The 19,427-nt window shown below is 41.6% G+C and overlaps 1 protein-coding gene across 1 annotated transcript in view; it reads left to right on the top strand.

Moving 5' to 3' along the window:
- The window catches only part of calcrlb (calcitonin receptor-like b), a 49,498-nt gene extending 32,560 nt beyond the window's left edge, over window positions 1-16,938 (top strand). The window contains exons 12-13 of the mRNA XM_061889006.1: window positions 232-273; window positions 5,181-16,938. Of these exons, the coding sequence (XP_061744990.1) occupies window positions 232-273; window positions 5,181-5,387 (249 nt within the window). The 3' untranslated portion in view covers window positions 5,388-16,938. The remainder of the gene's footprint in view (window positions 1-231; window positions 274-5,180) is intronic.
- Window positions 16,939-19,427: the final 2,489 nt, after the last annotated feature.

The following is a 19,427-nucleotide window of genomic DNA, read 5'->3' as shown; positions in this document are numbered from 1 at the left end:
TATAATAATAGTAGCTACTATCCATGCTTCTACCGCTTATCCGGGTTTGGGTCGCGGGGGCAGCAGCCAAAGGCGGGCCCGACCAACGCTGCTTGCAGCTTTAATTTTTTTTAATCCTTATGGTTCCTGGGGAGCATAAAGGGTCTCAGTCACTAACATTTTACGCACTTTGGACACCCCTGGTTTAAGGCATTTTCATGATTCATTAAAAAAAAACAATCTCTTTTGCAGGGTCTGCTCGTGTCCACCATTTTCTGCTTCTTCAACGGAGAGGTAAGCAACACTTGATGTTTGCACAGCCGTCTGCAATACATTCACAGCGAAAAAGAGCTGACGAGAAATAGGATTAAAAAAGACTAGATTTTAGAAATAAAATAGTAAATACTAGTTAATTTGACTTCATGAGACTACAAAAACTGAAATCTATGAAGATTAAATATCTCAAATAAGGGCAATATTTGCTTATGTTCCGTCTGATAAGATAATTCTTCTCACTAAGCAGATTTTATGTTGATGTTTTACTTGTTTTAAGTGTTTTGGTCCTAAGTCACGGATGCCACACATTCTGCAAAAATTGCAAAATTGATAGTGTTGCAAAAATAAAAATAAACATTTAAAAAAAAGTGGAATGAGGTGAAATCTAATGAAAAAACACAAAGCTGCCATTCAGGCAGTTTTTTTGTTCCATCCATCCATTTTTTACCGCTTATTCCCTTTTTTGGGGTCGCGGGGGGCACTGGCGAATATCTCAGCTACAATCGGGCGGAAGGCGGTTCCTTTTGTCTTTATTTTTTTTTTTTTCCATCCATCCATCCATCCATCCATTTTGTACCGCTTATTCCCTTTTGGGGTCGCGGGGGGCGTTAGCGCCTATCTCAGCTACAATCGGGCGGAAGGCGGGGTGCACCCTGGACAAGTCGCCACCTCATCGCAGGGCCAACACAGATAGACAGACAACATTCATACTCACATTCAAACACTAGGGCCCATTTCCATCCATCCATTTTCTACCGCTTATTCCCTTTTGGGGTCGCGGGGGGCGTTAGCGCCTATCTCAGCTACAATCGGGCGGAAGGCGGGGTGCACCCTGGACAAGTCACCACATCATCACAGGGCCAACACAGATAGACAAACAACATTCACACTCACATTCACACACTAGGGCCAATTTCCATCCATCCATTTTCTACCACTTATTCCCTTTTGGGGTCGCAGGGGGCGGTGGCGCCTATCTCAGGTACAATCGGGCGGAAGGCGGGGTACACCCTGGACAAGTCACCACATCATCACAGGGCCAACACAGATAGACAGACAACATTCATACTCACATTCAAACACTAGGGCCAATTTAGTGTTGCCAATCAAAAAAAAAGGACAAAGAAAGCTATGTTATAATGAATTATTACTTAAAAAGTATCACTTTAAAATGTTTTATGTGGAAAAAATATTGCATATGTTGTGTGGTTGCCATATGAAAACATCAACGTTTGATTATTGTGTTAAAAGTAAACAGTAAAAAAAATGTATAATTTATTTTTTAACACTTTAAAGGGGAACATTATCACAATTTCAAAAGGGGTAAAAACAATAAAAATCAGTTCCCAGTGGCTTGTTGTATTTTTTGAAGTTTTTTTCAAAATTTTACCAGTCTTGGAATATCCCTAAAAAAAGCTTTAAAGTGCTTGATTTTCGCTATTTGCGATGCAACTATCCATTTCCCTGTGACGTCACACAGTGCTGCCAATGTAAACAAAAAATTGCGAATAGCATAGCAAGATATAGCGACATTAGCTCGGATTCAGACTCGAATTTCAGCGACTTAAGCGATTCAACAGATTACGCATGTATTGAAACAGATGGTTGGAGTATGAAAGTATTGAAGAAGAAACTGAAGCTATTGAGCGAATAGCTATTGACGCTATTCATAGCCATAGCATGGCCGAATAGCTGCGTTAGCATCGCCGGTAAAATGTGCGGACCAAACGATCAGGACTTTCGCATCTTGTGACACTGGAGCAACTTAAATCCGCCGATTGGTAAGTGTTTGTTTCGCATTAAATGTGGGTGGAAGGAAACGTAATATAGTTGCAAATGCATCTGCAGGTTATCCATACATCTCTGTACCATGTCTGCTTTAGCACTGCCGGTAAATAGCACGTTAGCATCGATTAGCATAGCATGTTAGCACCGATTAGCTGGCAGTCAACATCAACAAAACTCACCTTTGTGATATCGTTGACTTTATCGTTGCAAATGCATCTGCAGGTTATCCATACATCTCTGTGCCATGTCTGCTTTAGCACCGCCGATAAATAGCATGTTAGCATCGATTAGCTGGCAGTCAACATCAACAAAACTCACCTTTGTGATTTCGTTGACTTTATCGTTTCAAATGCATCTGCAGGTTATCCATACATCTCTGTGCCATGTCTGCTTTAGCATCGCTGGTAAATAGCATGTTAGCGTCGATTAGCATAGCATGTTAGCACCGATTAGCTGGCAGTCAACATCAACAAAACTCACCTTTGTGATTTCGTTGACTTTATCGTTGCAAATGCATCTGCAGGTTATCCATACATCTCTGTGCCATGTCTGCTTTAGCACTGCCGGTAAATAGCATGTTAGCATCGATTAGCGTAGCATGTTAGCACCGATTAGCTGGCAGTCAACATCAACAAAACTCACCTTTGTGATTTCGTTGACTTTATCGTTGCAAATGCATCTGCAGGTTATCCATACATCTCTGTGCCATGTCTGCTTTAGCACTGCTGGTAAATAGCATGTTAGCATCGATTAGCATAGCATGTTAGCATCGATTAGCTGGCAGTCAACATCAACAAAACTCACCTTTGTGATTTCGTTGACTTTATTGTTGCAAATGCATCTGCGGGTTATCCATACATCTCTGTGCCATGTCTGCTTTAGCACTGCTGGTAAATAGCATGTTAGCATCGATTAGCATAGCATGTTAGCACCGATTAGCTGGCAGTCAACATCAACAAAACTCACCTTTGTGATTTCGTTGACTTTATCGTTGCAAATGCATCTGCAGGTTATCCATACATCTCTGTGCCATGTCTGCTTTAGCACCGCTGGTAAATAGCATGTTAGCATCGATTAGCGTAGCATGTTAGCACCGATTTGCTGGCAGTCAACATCAACAAAACTCACCTTTGTGATTTCGTTGACTTTATCGTTGCAAATGCATCTGCAGGTTATCCATACATCTCTGTGCCATGTCTGCTTTAGCACCGCCGGTAAATAGCATGTTAGCATCGATTAGCGTAGCATGTTAGCATCGATTAGCTGGCAGTCACTCCGCGACCAAATATGTCTGATTAGCATTTAAGTCAACATCAATAAAACTCACCTTTGTGATTTCGTTGACTTTATTGTTGCAAATGCATCTGCGGGTTATCCATACATCTCTGTGCCATGTCTGCTTTAGCACCACTGGTAAATAGCATGTTATCATCGATTAGCGTAGCATGTTAGCATCGATTAGTTGGCAGTCAACATCAACAAAACTCACCTTTGTGATTTCGTTGACTTTATCGTTGCAAATGCATCTGCAGGTTATCCATACATCTCTGTGCCATGTCTGCTTTAGCACCGCCGGTAAATAGCATGTTAGCATCGATTAGCGTAGCATGTTAGCATCGATTAGCTGGCAGTCACACCGCGACCAAATATGTCTGATTAGCATTTAAGTCAACATCAATAAAACTCACCTTTGTGATTTCGTTGACTTTATCGTTGCAAATGCATCTGCAGGTTATCCATAAATCTCTGTGCCATGTCTGCTTTAGCACCGCCGGTAAATAGCATGTTAGCGTCGATTAGCGTAGCATGTTAGCATCGATTAGCTGGCAGTAAACATCAACAAAACTCACCTTTGTGATTTCGTTGACTTTATCGTTGCAAATGCATCTGCAGGTTATCCATACATCTCTGTGCCATGTCTGCTTTAGCATCGCCGGTAAATAGCATGTTAGCGTCGATTAGCGTAGCATGTTAGCATCGATTAGCTGGCAGTCAACATCAACAAAACTCACCTTTGTCATTTTGTTGACTTTATCGTTGCAAATGCATCTGCAGGTTATCCATACATCTCTATGCCATGTCTGCTTTGGCACCGCCGGTAAATAGCATGTTAGCATCGATTAGCATAGCATGTTAGCATCAATTAGCTGGCAGTCAACATCAACAAAACTCACCTTTGTGATTTCGTTGACTTTATTGTTGCAAATGCATCCGCGGGTTATCCATACATCTCTGTGCCATGTCTGCTTTAGCACTGCCGGTAAATAGCATGTTAGCATCGATTAGCGTAGCATGTTAGCACCGATTAGCTGGCAGTCAACATCAACAAAACTCACCTTTGTGTTTTCGTTGACTTTATCGTTGCAAATGCATCTGCGGGTTATCCATACATCTCTGTGCCATGTCTGCTTTAGCACCGCTGGTAAATAGCATGTTAGCATCGATTAGCGTAGCATGTTAGCACCGATTAGCTGGCAGTCAACATCAACAAAACTCACCTTTGTGATTTCATTGACTTTATCGTTGCAAATGCATCTGCAGGTTATCCATACATCTCTGTGCCATGTCTGCTTTAGCACCGCTGGTAAATAGCTTGTTAGCGTCGATTAGCGTAGCATGTTAGCATCGATTAGCTGGCAGTCACACCGCGACCAAATATGTCTGATTAGCATTTAAGTCAACATCAATAAAACTCACCTTTGTGATTTCGTTGACCTTATCGTTGCAAATGCATCTGCAGGTTATCCATACATCTCTGTGCCATGTTTGCTTTAGCACCGCCGGTAAATAGCTTGTTAGCGTCGATTAGCGTAGCATGTTAGCATCGATTAGCTGGCAGTCACACCGCGACCAAATATGTCTGATTAGCATTTAAGTCAACATCAATAAAACTCACCTTTGTGATTTCGTTGACTTTATCGTTGCAAATGCATCTGCAGGTTATCCATACATCTCTGTGCCATGTCTGCTTTAGCACCGCCGATAAATAGCATGTTAGCATGGATTAGCTGGCAGTCACGCCGCGACCAAATATGTCTGATTAGCACATGGTATCGGACATCTCTAATTCCGTCCATTCAAATGAAGACGTAGTAACTCCATGCCACCTCTAACCTTCGACCCCACCTCGCCTGCAGGTCCAGACAGTCCTGCGGAGACACTGGAACCAGCAGCAGATGCAGTTCGCCGGCACGTTCGCCAACGCCGACCTCTTCCGCTCGGCCTCCTACGCGGCGTCGTCGCTCACCGAGGTCCACCGCTGCTACAGCATCGAGAGTCACGTCGAGCAGAACAACGGCAAAAGCTACTCCGACATATTCCGATCAGACAGCCCCTTTGTGTGAGCCCCCGACCTACGTGTCCTTGAAGAGGAACTCTCCATCTTTTTAGTGTCCTGGAGAAACTTTGATTTCAGCACATTCAAAGAAATCTCACTGTGACGTCTTTCCACTGGATTTACGAGACTCGGGAGTGGAATCCACAGCGCACGCAGTCAAACTCTTTTTGGTCGTCACGGATACGGACGGACTGTCGCCGCGTCAATCTGAGGTAATCGTCCAGTTTCTCCACACAACTCAAATACGTGCAATGAAGACTAAATAGACTCTCTTGTACATTCTTTCTTATTTTCCGTGTTTTTTTTTCTTTCTTATTTATATTTTTCACGCAAGCTCCAACAATACTGAGGTTCAGATATTTGATTATTCCTACATGCTGGAGAGGAGTTGGAAAGATGACGACTATTATATTGTACATACGAACCCCGTTTCCATATGAGTTGGGAAATTGTGTTAGATGTAAATATAAACAGAATACAATGATTTGCAAATCATTTTCAACCCATATTCAGTTGAATATGCTACAAAGACAACATATTTGATGTTCAAACTGATAAACATTTATTTTTTTTGTGCAAATAATCATTAACTTTCGAATTTGATGCCAGCAACACGTGACAAAGAAGTTGGCAAAGGTGGCAATAGATACTGATAAAGTTGAGGAATGCTCATCAAACACTTATTTGGAACATCCCACAGGTGTGCAGGCTAATTGGGAACAGGTGGGTGCCATGATTGGGTATAAAAACAGCTTCCCAAAAAAATGCTCAGTCTTTCACAAGAAAGGATGGGGCGAGGTACACCCCTTTGTCCACAACTGCGTGAGCAAATAGTCAAACAGTTTAAGAACAACGTTTCTCAAAGTGCAATTGCAAGAAATTTAGGGATTTCAACATCTACAGTCCATAATATCATCAAAGGGTTCAGAGAATCTGGAGAAATCACTCCACGTAAGCCGCATGGCCGGAAACCAACATTAAATGACCGTGACCGTCCATCCCTCAGACGGCACTGTATCAAAAACCGACGTCAATCTCTAAAGGATATCACCACATGGGCTCAAGAACACTTCAGAAAACCACCGTCACTAAATACAGTTTGTCGCTACATCTGTAAGTACAAGTTAAAGCTCTACTATGCAAAGCGAAAGCCATTTATCAACAACATCCAGAAATGCCGCCGGCTTCTCTGGGCCCGAGATCATCTAAGATGGACTGATGCAAAGTGGAAAAGTGTTCTGTGGTCTGACGAGTTCACATTTCAAATTGTTTTTAGAAATATTCGACATCGTGTCATCCGAACCAAAGGGGAAGCGAACCATCCTGACTGTTACGCTGTATCAAAAACCGACATCAATCTCTAAAAGATATCACCACATGGGCTCAAGAACACTTCAGAAAACCACTGTCACTAAATACAGTTTGTCGCTACATCTGTAAATACAAGTTAAACTTCTACTATGCAAAGCGAAAGCCATTTATCAACAACATCCAGAAACGCGCCCACTTCAATGGGCCCGAGATCATCTAAGATGGACTGATGCAAAGTGGAAAAGTGTTCTGTGGTCTGACGAGTCCACATTTCAAATTGTTTTTAGAAATATTCGACATCGTGTCATCCAAACTAAAGGGGAAGTGAACCATCCAGACTCTTACACTGTATCAAAAAGCGACATCAATCTCTAAAAGATATCACCACATGGGCTCAAGAACACTTCAGAAAACCACTGTCACTGAATACAGTTTGTCGCTACATCGGTAAGTGCAAGTTAAAGCTCTACTATGCAAAGCGAAAGCCATTTATCAACAACATCCAGAAAGGCCGCCGGCTTCTCTGGGTCCGAGATCATCTAAGATGGACTGATGCAAAGTGGAAAAGTGTTCTGTGGTCTGACGAGTTCACATTTCAAATTGTTTTTAGAAATATTCGACATCGTGTCATCCGAACCAAAGGGGAAGCGAACCATCCTGACTGTTACACTGTATCAAAAACCGACATCAATCTCTAAAGGATATCACCACATGGGCTCAAGAACACTTCAGAAAACCACTGTCACTAAATACAGTTTGTCGCTACATCGGTAAGTGCAAGTTAAAGCTCTACTATGCAAAGCGAAAGCCATTTATCAACAACATCCAGAAAGGCCGCCGGCTTCTCTGGGTCCGAGATCATCTAAGATGGACTGATGCAAAGTGGAAAAGTGTTCTGTAGTCTGACGAGTTCACATTTCAAATTGTTCTTAGAAATATTCGACATCGTGTCATCCGAACCAAAGGGGAAGCGAACCATCCAGACTGTTACGCTGTATCAAAAACCGACATCAATCTCTAAAAGATATCACCACATGGGCTCAAGAACACTTCAGAAAACCACTGTCACTAAATACAGTTTGTCGCTACATCTGTAATTACAAGTTAAAGCTCTACTATGCAAAGCGAAAGCCATTTATCAACAACATCCAGAAAGGCCGCCGGCTTCTCTGGGCCCGAGATCATCTAAGATGGACTGATGCAAAGTGGAAAAGTGTTCTGTGGTCTGACGAGTCCACATTTCAAATTATTTTTAGAAATATTCGACATCGTGTCATCCGAACCAAAGGGGAAGCGAACCATCCTGAATGTTACACTGTATCAAAAACCGACATCAATCTCTAAAGGATATCACCACATGGGCTCAAGAACACTTCAGAAAACCACTGTCACTAAATACAGTTTGTCGCTACATTTGTAAGTACAAGTTAAAGCTCTACTATGCAAAGCGAAAGCCATTTATCAACAACATCCAGAAAGGCTGCCGGCTTCTCTGGGCCCGAGATCATCTAAGATGGACTGATGCAAAGTGGAAAAGTGTTCTGTGGTCTGACGAGTCCACATTTCAAATTGTTTTTAGAAATATTCGACATCGTGTCATCCGAACCAAAGGGGAAGCGAACCATCCTGACTGGTACACTGTATCAAAAACCGACATCAATCTCTAAAGGATATCACCACATGGGCTCAAGAACACTTCAAAAAACCACTGTCACTAAATACAGTTTGTCGCTACATTTGTAAGTACAAGTTAAAGCTCTACTATGCAAAGCGAAAGCCATTTATTAACAACATCCAGAAATGCCGCCGGCTTCTCTGGGCCCGAGATCATCTAAGATAGACTGATGCAAAGTGGAAAAGTGTTCTGTGGTCTGACGAGTCCACATTTCAAATTGTTTTTAGAAATTTTCGACATCGTGTCATCCGGACCAAAGGGGAAGCGAACCATCCAGACTGTTACACTGTATCAAAAACCGACATCAATCTCTAAAGGATATCACCACATGGGCTCAAGAACACTTCAGAAAACCACTGTCACTAAATACAGTTTGTCGCTACATCTGTAAGTGCAAGTTAAAGCTCTACTATGCAAATTGAAAGCCATTTATCAACAACATCCAGAAATGCCGCCAGCTTCTCTGGGTCCGAGATCATCTAAGATAGACTGATGCAAAGTGGAAAAGTGTTCTGTGGTCTGACGAGTCCACATTTCAAATTGTTTTTAGAAATTTTCGACATCGTGTCATCCGGACCAAAGGGGAAGCGAACCATCCAGACTGTTACACTGTATCAAAAACCGACATCAATCTCTAAAGGATATCACCACATGGGCTCAAGAACACTTCAGAAAACCACTGTCACTAAATACAGTTTGTCGCTACATCTGTAAGTACAAGTTAAAGCTCTACTATGCAAAGTGAAAGCCATTTATCAACAACATCCAGAAACGCGCCCACTTCAATGGGCCCGAGATCATCTAAGATGGAATGATGCAAAGTGGAAAAGTGTTCTGTGGTCTGACGAGTCCACATTTCAAATTATTTTTAGAAATATTCGACATCGTGTCATCCGAACCAAAGGGGAAGCGAACCATCCAGACTGTTATCGACACAAAGTTAAAAAAACAGCATGTGAGATGGTATGGGGGTGCATTAGTGCCCAAGGCATGGGTAAATTACACATCTGTGAAGGCACCATTAACGCTGAAAGGTACATACAGCTTTTGGAACAACATATACTGCCATATAAGCGCCGTCAGAATTCCATTCTCAAAGCTTCAACAATTAGTTTCCTCAGTTCCCAAACATTTATTGAGTGTTGTTAAAAGAAAAGGTGATGTAACACAGTGGTGAACATGCCCTTTCCCAACTACTTTGGCACATGTTGCAGCCATGAAATTCTAAGTTCATTATTATTTGCAAAAAAATAAAGTTTGTAAGTTTGAACATCAAATATCTTGTCTTTGTAGTGCATTCAACTGAATATGGGTTGAAAAGGGTTTGCAAATCATTGTATTCCGTTTATATTTACATCTAACACAATTTCACATGGAAACGGGGTTTGTACATAAATGACACGTGTACAGTCGTGCTCATAAGTTTACATACCCTGGGAGGATTTATGATTTCTTGGCCATTCTTCAGAGAATATGACACATCACTTTGTTTCAGAAGTTTCGAGGCTTGTTTCTGTGCTGTTTGGCGTAATGGAAGCGGGAAACTTTGTGACATTTGCGCAGAAATGGCTTTCTTCTGGCGACTCGACCATGCAGCCCATTTTTCTTCAAGTGCCTCCTTATTGTTTATCTTGAAACGGCCACATTTTTCAGAGAGTCCTGTATTTCAGCTGAAGTTCTTCGTGGATTTTACTTTGCATGTCGAACAATTTTCCTGGCTATCGTGGCTGAAATGTCTTCTGGTCTACCCGGATCCCTTATTTACCGCCTCTTAGTCAGCGTTTGAACACTGCTGATTGGCATTCTCAATTCTTTGGATGTCTTTTTATACCCCTTTCCGGTTTTAGGCAATTGTTTTGCCTTCCCGCGGCATAGCTCGGTTGGTAGAGTGGCCCGTGCCAGCAACTTGAGGGTTGCAGGTTCGATTCCCGCTTGTGCCATCCTAGTTACTGTCGTTGTGTCCTTGGGCAAGACACTTTACCCACCTGCTCCCAGTGCCACCCACACTGGTTTAAATGTAACTTAGTAGAAGCATTTAAGTCTCACCTTAAAACTCATCTGTATACTCTAGCCTTTAAATAGACCTCCTTTTTAGACCAGTTGATCTGCCGCTTCTTTTCTTTCTCCTATGTCCCCCCCTCCCTTGTGGAGGGGGTCCGGTCCGATGACCATGGATGAAGTACTGGCTGTCCAGAGTCGAGACCCAGGATGGACCGCTCGTCGGGACCCAGGATGGACCGCTCTCCTGTATCGGTTGGGGACATCTCTACGCTGCTGATCCGCTTGAGATGGTTTCCTGTGGACGGGACTCTCGCTGCTGTCTTGGAGCCACTATGGATTGAACTTTCACAGTATCATGTTAGACCCGCTCGACATCCATTGCTTTCGGTCCCCTAGAGGGGGGGGGTTGCCCACATCTGAGGTCCTCTCCAAGGTTTCTCATAGTCAGCATTGTCACTGGCGTCCCACTGGATGTGAATTCTCCCTGCCCACTGGGTGTGAGTTTTCCTTGCCCTTTTGTGGGTTCTTCCGAGGATGTTGTAGTCGTAATGATTTGTGCAGTCCTTTGAGACATTTGTGATTTGGGGCTATATAAACATTGATTGATTGATTGATTGAGATATTGGGTGTCACTATGTAAAGCGATTTGAGTCACTTGAGAAAAGCGCTATATAAATATAATTCACTTCACTTCACACTTCCCCATGACTCAGAATCCAGAAACGTCTGTGCAGCACTGGATGAAAGATGCAATCAATCAATCAATCAATCAATGTTTACTTATATAGCCCTAAATCACTAGTGTCTCAAAGGGCTGCACAAACCACCACGACATCCTCGGTAGGCCCACATAAGGGCAAGGAAAACTCACACCCAGTGGGACGCCGGTGACAATGATGACTATGAGAACCTTGGAGAGGAGGAAAGCAATGGATGTCGAGCGGGTCTAACATGATACTGTGAAAGTTCAATCCACAATGGATCCAACACAGTCGCGAGAGTCCAGTCCAAAGCGGATCCAACACAGCAGCGAGAGTCCCGTTCACAGCGGAGCCAGTAGGAAACCATCCCAATGCGGAGGCGGAACAGCAGCGCAGAGATGTCCCCAGCCGATACACAGGCAAGCAGTACATGGCCACCGGATCGGACCGGACCCCCTCCACAAGGGAGAGTGGGACATAGACGACAATGGTCTGTCAGAAGCCCAGAAACTGGCTGACCTTTTTATACACAAACATTCATTACAAACAAACATGTCACAGGTGAGGATTGGAATCTTGATTAGCCATTCAAACCTCTTTGGGTCAACTTTTGTGCATGTTATCAACTCAAAGCCACTGGAGTATGTAAGCTTTTGATCAGGGTCATTTGGGTACTTTCTTTTGTCATTTCAAAAGAGTAAACACAGTTGTTTGCCAATAAATAGCTTCACACATTTGGAAGAAAGGCTTTTGTGTTATCATTCATATTCTCTGAAGAATGGCCGAGAAATCATAAATTCTCCCAGGGTGTGTAAACTTATGAGCACAAATATATATCTTGATGTAACATTCAAATAACTTGATGAAAAGAAGTTATGATATGGGAAATATGTCACTAATAGGCGGATAATGTCGACATCCGTGTTGGTATCGATCCCTTTTTCTTGGCAAGTGCCAAATAATTTGCCTGGTTCGAGGGTTCCTTCCCCAACCACCAACCTCCACAACCCTCCCCCACTTCAACCTCAGACTCACCTCATTGTGTGTATTTTGTTGTTTCTACTCAATGACGAGGGTGAGTCAATAATGTGCTAAATGGCTGATTGAATGATGTGTTTGATTTAATGCGAACAATTTCATTAGTCCACCCTGACCCGCTCGGGTATTTCATCGGTCTTATGTGACGAGGATACCTTTATTGGCGTCGTGTGAAGCCCGTGAACCCAGATAAATACACACATTAGCCGCAACGTTGTAAAAAGCACAGACGGGGTTAAAAATGTGGTTAAAAACAGTCCAAGAATTACGATAACTATGTTGATGTTTGTGTTTATCCACTTGCATTTGGAGGAGAAAAGCCTTTTCGATACTCTATGTCAGGGGTCACCAACCTACTTCTTGGGTACTGATTCATGCGAAGGGCTACCAGTTGGATACACACTTAAATAAATTGCCAGAAATAGCCAATTTGCTCAATTTAACTTTAATAAATAAATCTATATATATATATATATATATATAAAAATGGGTATTTCTGTCTGTCATTCCGTCGTACATTTTTTTTTCTTTTACGGAAGGTTTTTTGTAGAAGTGAAGTGAATTATATTTATATAGCGCTTTTCTCTAGTGACTCAAAGCGCTTTACATAGTGAAACCCAATATCTAAGTTACATTTAAACCAGTGTGGGTGGCACTGGGAGCACGTGGGTAAAGTGTCTTGCCCAAGGACACAACGGCAGTGACTAGGATGGCGGAAGCGGGAATCGAACCTGCAACCCTCAAGTTGCACTCTACGGCCACTCTACCAACCGAGCCCCGTACATACAGAGATGTATGGATAACCTGCAGATGCATTTGCAACTATATTACATTTCCTTACACCCACATTTAATGCGAAACAAACACTTACCAATCGACGGATTTAAGTTGCTCCAGTGTCAAAAGATGCGAAAGTCCTGATCGTTTGGTCCGCACATTTTACCGGCGATGCTAACGCAGCTATTCGGCCATGCTATGGCTATGAATAGCGTCAATAGCTATCCGCTCAATAGCTTCAGTTTCTTCTTCAATACTTTCATACTCCAACCATCTGTTTCAATACATGCGTAATCTGTTGAATCGCTTAAACTGCTGGAATCCGAGTTTGAATCCGAGCTAATGTCGCTATATCTTGCTGCGGTATTCGCATTGTTTGTTTACATTGGCAGCACTGTGTGACGTCACAGGGAAATGGATAGTGGTTTCGAAGATAGCGAAAATAAGGCACTTTAAAGCTTTATTTAGGGATATTCCGAGACCGGTAAAATTTTGAAAAAAACATAAAAAAATTCAACAAGCCACGGGGAACTAATTTTTATTGTTTCTAGCCCTTTTGAAATTGTGATAATGTTCCCCTTTAATAATTCAAAACATAAAACAGTCACGATGTGGGAACAAATGAATGACAAAATAAAAAGAGTTTGTTGCAGTACGAGTTGGAATAAGTATGAGTGAGAATAAGTATGAGTGAGGTCAAAAAACTGTGTGGCTCGATTCCACCGCACCTGACTGCCATTACCCATGACACCTTGCGTCCAAAAAGCCCCTCAACACAAAGATCCTTCTGCCATATATGCACTTAAAACAGTTACGTCATCAAATCATTTTGACAAATGTAATAATTATAATTAAAGTGAGCTTTATACAATTACTCTAAGCCAGGGGCGTCAAACTCAAACACAGAGTGGGCCAAAATCCAAAACTGAGAATAAATGATGAAAAAAACACTTAATTGAACGGTTTACAAGAAGAGAAAACACAAAAAAAAAGGAAAATTAAAATTTGAAACATAGTTTATCTTCAATTTTGACTCTTTAAAATTCAACCGAAAAAAAGAAGAGAAAAACTAGCAAATTCAAATCTTTTTGAAAAAATAAAAAAAATAATTTATGGAACATCATTAGCAATTTTTCCTGTTTAAGATACATTTTAGAATTTTGATGACATGTTTTAAATGAGATAAAATCCAATCTGCGCTTTGTTAGAATATATCAATCAATCAATCAATCAATGTTTACTTATATAGCCCTAAATCACTAGTGTCTCAAAGGGCTGCACAAACCACTACGACATCCTCGGTAGGCCCACATAAGGGCAAGGAAAACTCACACCCAGTGGGACGTCGGTGACAATGATGACTATGAGAACCTTGGAGAGGAGGAAAGCAATGGATGTCGAGCGGGTCTAACATGATACTGTGAAAGTTCAATCCATAATGGATCCAACACAGTCGCGAGAGTCCAGTCCAAAGCGGAGCAAGCAGGAAACCATCCCAAGCGGAGCCGGATCAGCAGCGCATAGATGTCCCCGGCCGATACACATAACAAATTGGACCAAGCTATATTTCTAACAAAGACAAATCATTATTTCTTCTAGATTTTCCAGAACAAATATTTTAAAAGAAATTCAAAAGACTTTGAAAAAAGATTTAATTTTGATTCCAAAGATTTTCTAGATTTGCCAGAATAATTTTTTTGAATTTTAATCATAATAAGTTTGAAGAAATATTTCACAAATATTCTTCGTCGAAAAAACAGAAGCTAAAATAAAGAATTAAATTAAAATTGTATTTATTATTCTTTACAATTAAAGAAAATAGATATACTTGAACTTTGATTTAAATTGTCAGGAAAGAAGAGGACGGATTTGAAAAGGTAAAAAGGTACATGTGTTTAAAAATCCTAAAATCATTTTTAAGTTTGTATTTTTTCTCCCAAATTGTCTTTCTGAAAGTTATAAGAAGCAATGTAAAAAAAAAATAATAATAATTTATTTAAACAAGTGAAGATCAAGTCTTTCAAATATTTTCTTGGATTTTCAAATTCTATTTGAGTTGTGTCTCTCTTAGAATTAAAAATGTAGAGCCAGCTTGCTAGTAAATAAATACAATTTAAAAAATAGAGGCAGCTCACTGGTAAGTGCTGCTATTTGAGCTATTTTTAGAACAGGCCAGCCGGCGACTCATCTGGTCCTTACGGGCGTTGGTGACCCCTGCTCTATTTACTGTAACATAGTTTGGCAATATGTAAGGGGAAAAAAATCTAAATGTTAATAATAACACTCTGTTGTCAGTGGAAAAAGTTAGGACACCTCAGTGGTATAGACAAAGATCCTAAAAACGCTGTAAATAAATATGGCTTTTTTTTTTTTTTTTTTTTAAACATCCACTGCTGGTGGCGTTTGATGACTTTTGAAAGGCAGAGAATATTTTTCTTTTCTGGCACGTTTAAAGAAAAGGGTGGGATTTCCTCGTCTGACCCGAGCGCTTGACTGCAACTTCCAGACAAAGTGACGGCATTGTTGCTCTTTGCTCTTCCTCCTGCATGGGAACACAGAGTCAAGTCCCAGGGGGGAAGACGTTTGGCAGCCTGAGAACAAATAAGCTGCAAAAGCCATTATTGAAACATAGAAGTTCACCCACAGAGTCTACACACCAAACAGGATGTTTTACTATTTGCCACCAACCCCACCTCTCCCTAATTTACCTCCATCACTGGAGAATACTTTTGCATTCAACGCTTGTGCTTGCAAACGCTTCCTCTTTCTCAGGACCAACGCTTGTTTACTGTCCTCGCGTCCTTTCATTTCCTCGTTTGTAGCTATGGAACATGTTCTACTGAAGTCTACTTCTGGTCTCGTCACCCAGGATCAAAAGAGACGTCGGAGAAGCTTTGCTAAACAAAAGGTTGCTTTATTTCAAGCAAGTGTCATTAAGCAGGTCTGCAGTACCGGAGGAGCCCAGGTCAAAAAAATTAAGGACTTATATCCCGTCTTCCTGTGTTAATTCAGAAGAACACATTCTGACCAGGTAAGATGTTCATGTGAAAGTGTCTTCAAAACAATTCATTTAAGTCATAACTTAAATGTTGGCTTTGAGCGAGACAGGTAGCCCTATCCTTGAGAAAAGACTATCACTTTTGCATTCTGAAGTCCCATTTAGTCCCAATTATTTTCCTACGAGAATTGATCCAATCCACCTGCGGATGTCCAACTAATTGTTATCATGTGCTCAAACTGAAATACTACTATTTAAATAAACTTGGTGGTTTGCTTTCTCCAAGGTAAATATAAACATTAATATAATTATTCACTTCACTACCAACACTGAAAAATCAAAGGATTTAGCTTTATAATTGGGCTAAATCTAATCCAATGTGGATATGCTAAGTGCGTCCCGGGTGACATTTGCGACCTGCAGCTTGATTTCTATTGCCTCTGCTAGTGAATGTTCTAGAACAGGGCTGTCAAACTCATTTTAGCTCAGGGGCCGCATGGAGGAAAATCTATAACCAAGTGGGCCGGAATGGTAATATCATGGCATGATAACTTAAAAATAAAGAACTCTGTCAGGCTTGTCCCTGACAGTCTATGTTTTATTTTTTTCTTCTGCATTTTTCTTTGTTTCCTATGTGTGTAGTGTTTCCTGTCAGCGCTTTTATTTCGTCTGTTTCCTGTGTTTCTCCCTGGGCGCTGTTTCCCCTCAGCTGCCGCTGATTGGCACCTGTCCACACCTGGTGTCAACCAGCCCGCTCCTATTTTTACCTGCTTTGTTCCTCCAGTCAGTGCTGGATTATTGTATTGTCGCTCCTGTCGTGTTGTGTCGTGTCTTTGCAGCGTAGCGGTAAGCTACATTTCGGTAGCTGTTTGTATCTTACTGTTTTTTTGTTCCCTGCTTCTAGTTTGATTTCATACTACAAGTAACGACTTCTGTTTCCTGCTCGTTATCTTCCAGCTCCCATGCTAGCTCTTTTAGTTTGTTATCCACCTTTTGTTATTACCCTTTTTGTTCAGGTTTGTCTTAGTGTTTTATTAAACCATGTTTTCTTACTCAATGCCTGCCTCCTTCTCTGCATCTTGGTGTTCGACAACAACAAACTCTGACAAACTCAAGGTTGTTTACTTTGTTTTACTTTGGCCAAAAATTGTACCGGCGCGGTCTCGAACCCTCAAGTCTTCCGCTGCAAGATCCTCCAACACACTGTCTGGGAGCATGCCAGGACACGCCCCCGCACGCGCATCACACAACGCCGCAGCTGCAGACTATCAGCAATCAGCGCACCTGCTCATCATCAGAGCTGCAGCATAAAGACCAGTCGGCCCTTGGAACCTGCGCCGGAAACGTCGTTAACTCTTTGTAGTAAGCATTCACGTCTCTGGCTTCCCTCTCGTTCTCCTTGTCCTCCTTGCTCCCTCGTCCCATGTCCTTTGTTTCTCCTGCAGTTCCTGTCTTGTCCCGTGTGTCAAGCTCTGTGTCTCCGACTTTGGACTGCCTCCCTTGATCCTCAACCCACCCTGCCTGGACACGGACCTTGACGCCTCTCTCCTGCCCTCGACCACCTGCTTGTTTACGGACTCCCTTTTCGCCTCGCCCTCTTGGACTGACGAAAGATTCATCCACCACAAGCTTATAACACCGCCTGGTAAAATTCCCATGGCTAGGACGACACATAGTCCTGCAACATACACATAGAGTAGCATACACCTCCCACTCACTCATCAACGGTTACAATAAACCTGGTAACCTGAGTTTCGTTGTGGTGTTGTATCCTTCCACTCGTCTGGTACATAAGAAAAATAAAACAAGCACATTATAAAAGTACAAATCACAAATAATCCTCTGGACAAAACACTTCAAGTTTGATGAAAATTCAGAGGAATTTGGTGCGGTTTCAAAAACAGAATGAGCTTAGACTTGGCCTCAGTTTATCTACAAAGCCAGGATTAAACTAAGTCACAGTCTTTCTGGGATTGAACAAAAAACTTAGTAAACTCTTCTAGGTGTCAAATACCTGCTTTAAGTCCACGTATCAATCCGGAGATAACTGAACAAACCGTAAGAAACGGAGGTAAAAACTATTCAAAAGGGTTAAGGTCACTTTTCTGGTGTTTGACGGACATTTTAGGGCGACGAGGTTCCCTAATGACCATGTGTTCCAAGCGGAAGAGATAAAACTGCAGGTTTTAAGTTTCATGTGGGTCCAGGAGGAGGAGGAGCCACAGTCACCCTTTATTGTGTACCTCTTGCTTGGCAGCCGTTTGCTTGCCTGACAGAATTGCTATTGTGACATCCAGTGGACACTTTTGGAACGGCAGTTTCTTTCTTTATAACTATATACGTTTTTCCACTGAGGGCCGCACACGGGAAAATTTAAGCATGCGGGGGACATTTTGATATATTTTTAATTTTCAAAACATAACAAAATAAATGGATTTTAAAAATGTATTTTACCTTTAGGGGTCCCGGGGAACATAAAGGGTCTGAGTCATTAAAATGTTAAAAATAAGTAAACATTTTTTATTTATTTAACGCTTACAATAAATCTCTATCAACTTCAAGTTAAAAAAAAAAAGTTGTGTGGCTTTTCTGTCAAAAACAATTAAGTTTTTTTTACAGTAAAACTAAAATATGCAGTATTTAGTAATTCGAGCCCTAAAAGATCAATAATGCAGGACACCATCCATCCATCCATCCCATCCATTTTCTACCGCTTATTCCCTTTCGGGGTCGCGGGGGGCGCTGGCGCCTATCTCATCTACAATCGGGCGGAAGGCGGGGTACACCCTGGACAAGTCGCCACCTCATCGCAAAAGATAAATAAAATACCACTAAATATATTTAGGATCCAAAAGGTGCCCCACTCATAAAGTGATACATTTTCATTAGTTTTTTTCTTTTCCTTTCAACACTTAAGTTACGAGATCAACTTCAGATATATCGGTCGATTTTACGTTTGAACTTTTATTTTGTTTTTTTAAATTTATTTAACGCTTACAATAAATCTCTATCAACTTCAAGTTAAAAAAAAAAAAGTTGTGTGGCTTTTCTGTCAAAAACAATTAAGTTTTTTTGCAGTAAAACTCATCACGCTGAGATAGGCACCAGCACCCCCCGTCACCCCAAAAGGGAATAAGCGGTAGAAAATGGATGGATGGATACAGTAAAACTGAAATATGCAGTATTTAGTAATTCGAGCCCTTAAAGATAAATAATGCAGGACACCAATGATTTCTATTATTTAACATCCATCCATCCATCCCATCCATTTTCTACCGCTAATTCCCTTTTTGGGGTCGCGGGGGGCGCTGGCGCCTATCTCAGCTACAGTCGGGCGGAAGGCAGGGTACACCCTGGACAAGTCGCCACCTCATCGCAGTATTGAGTAATCACAGTGAAAAGATAAATACATCCATCCATTCATTTTCTACCGCTTGTCCCTTTTGAGGTCGCTGGAGCCTATCTCAACTGCATTCGGGCGGTAGGCGGGGTACACCCTGGACAAGTCGCCACCTCATCACAGAAGATAAATAAAATACCACTAAA

This window comes from Nerophis ophidion, linkage group LG27, assembly GCF_033978795.1.
Source record: "Nerophis ophidion isolate RoL-2023_Sa linkage group LG27, RoL_Noph_v1.0, whole genome shotgun sequence".
Lineage (NCBI taxonomy): Eukaryota > Metazoa > Chordata > Actinopteri > Syngnathiformes > Syngnathidae > Nerophis > Nerophis ophidion.
Note: the sequence above shows the minus strand (reverse complement) of the source record. Positions and strands in the feature narration are given on the sequence as shown.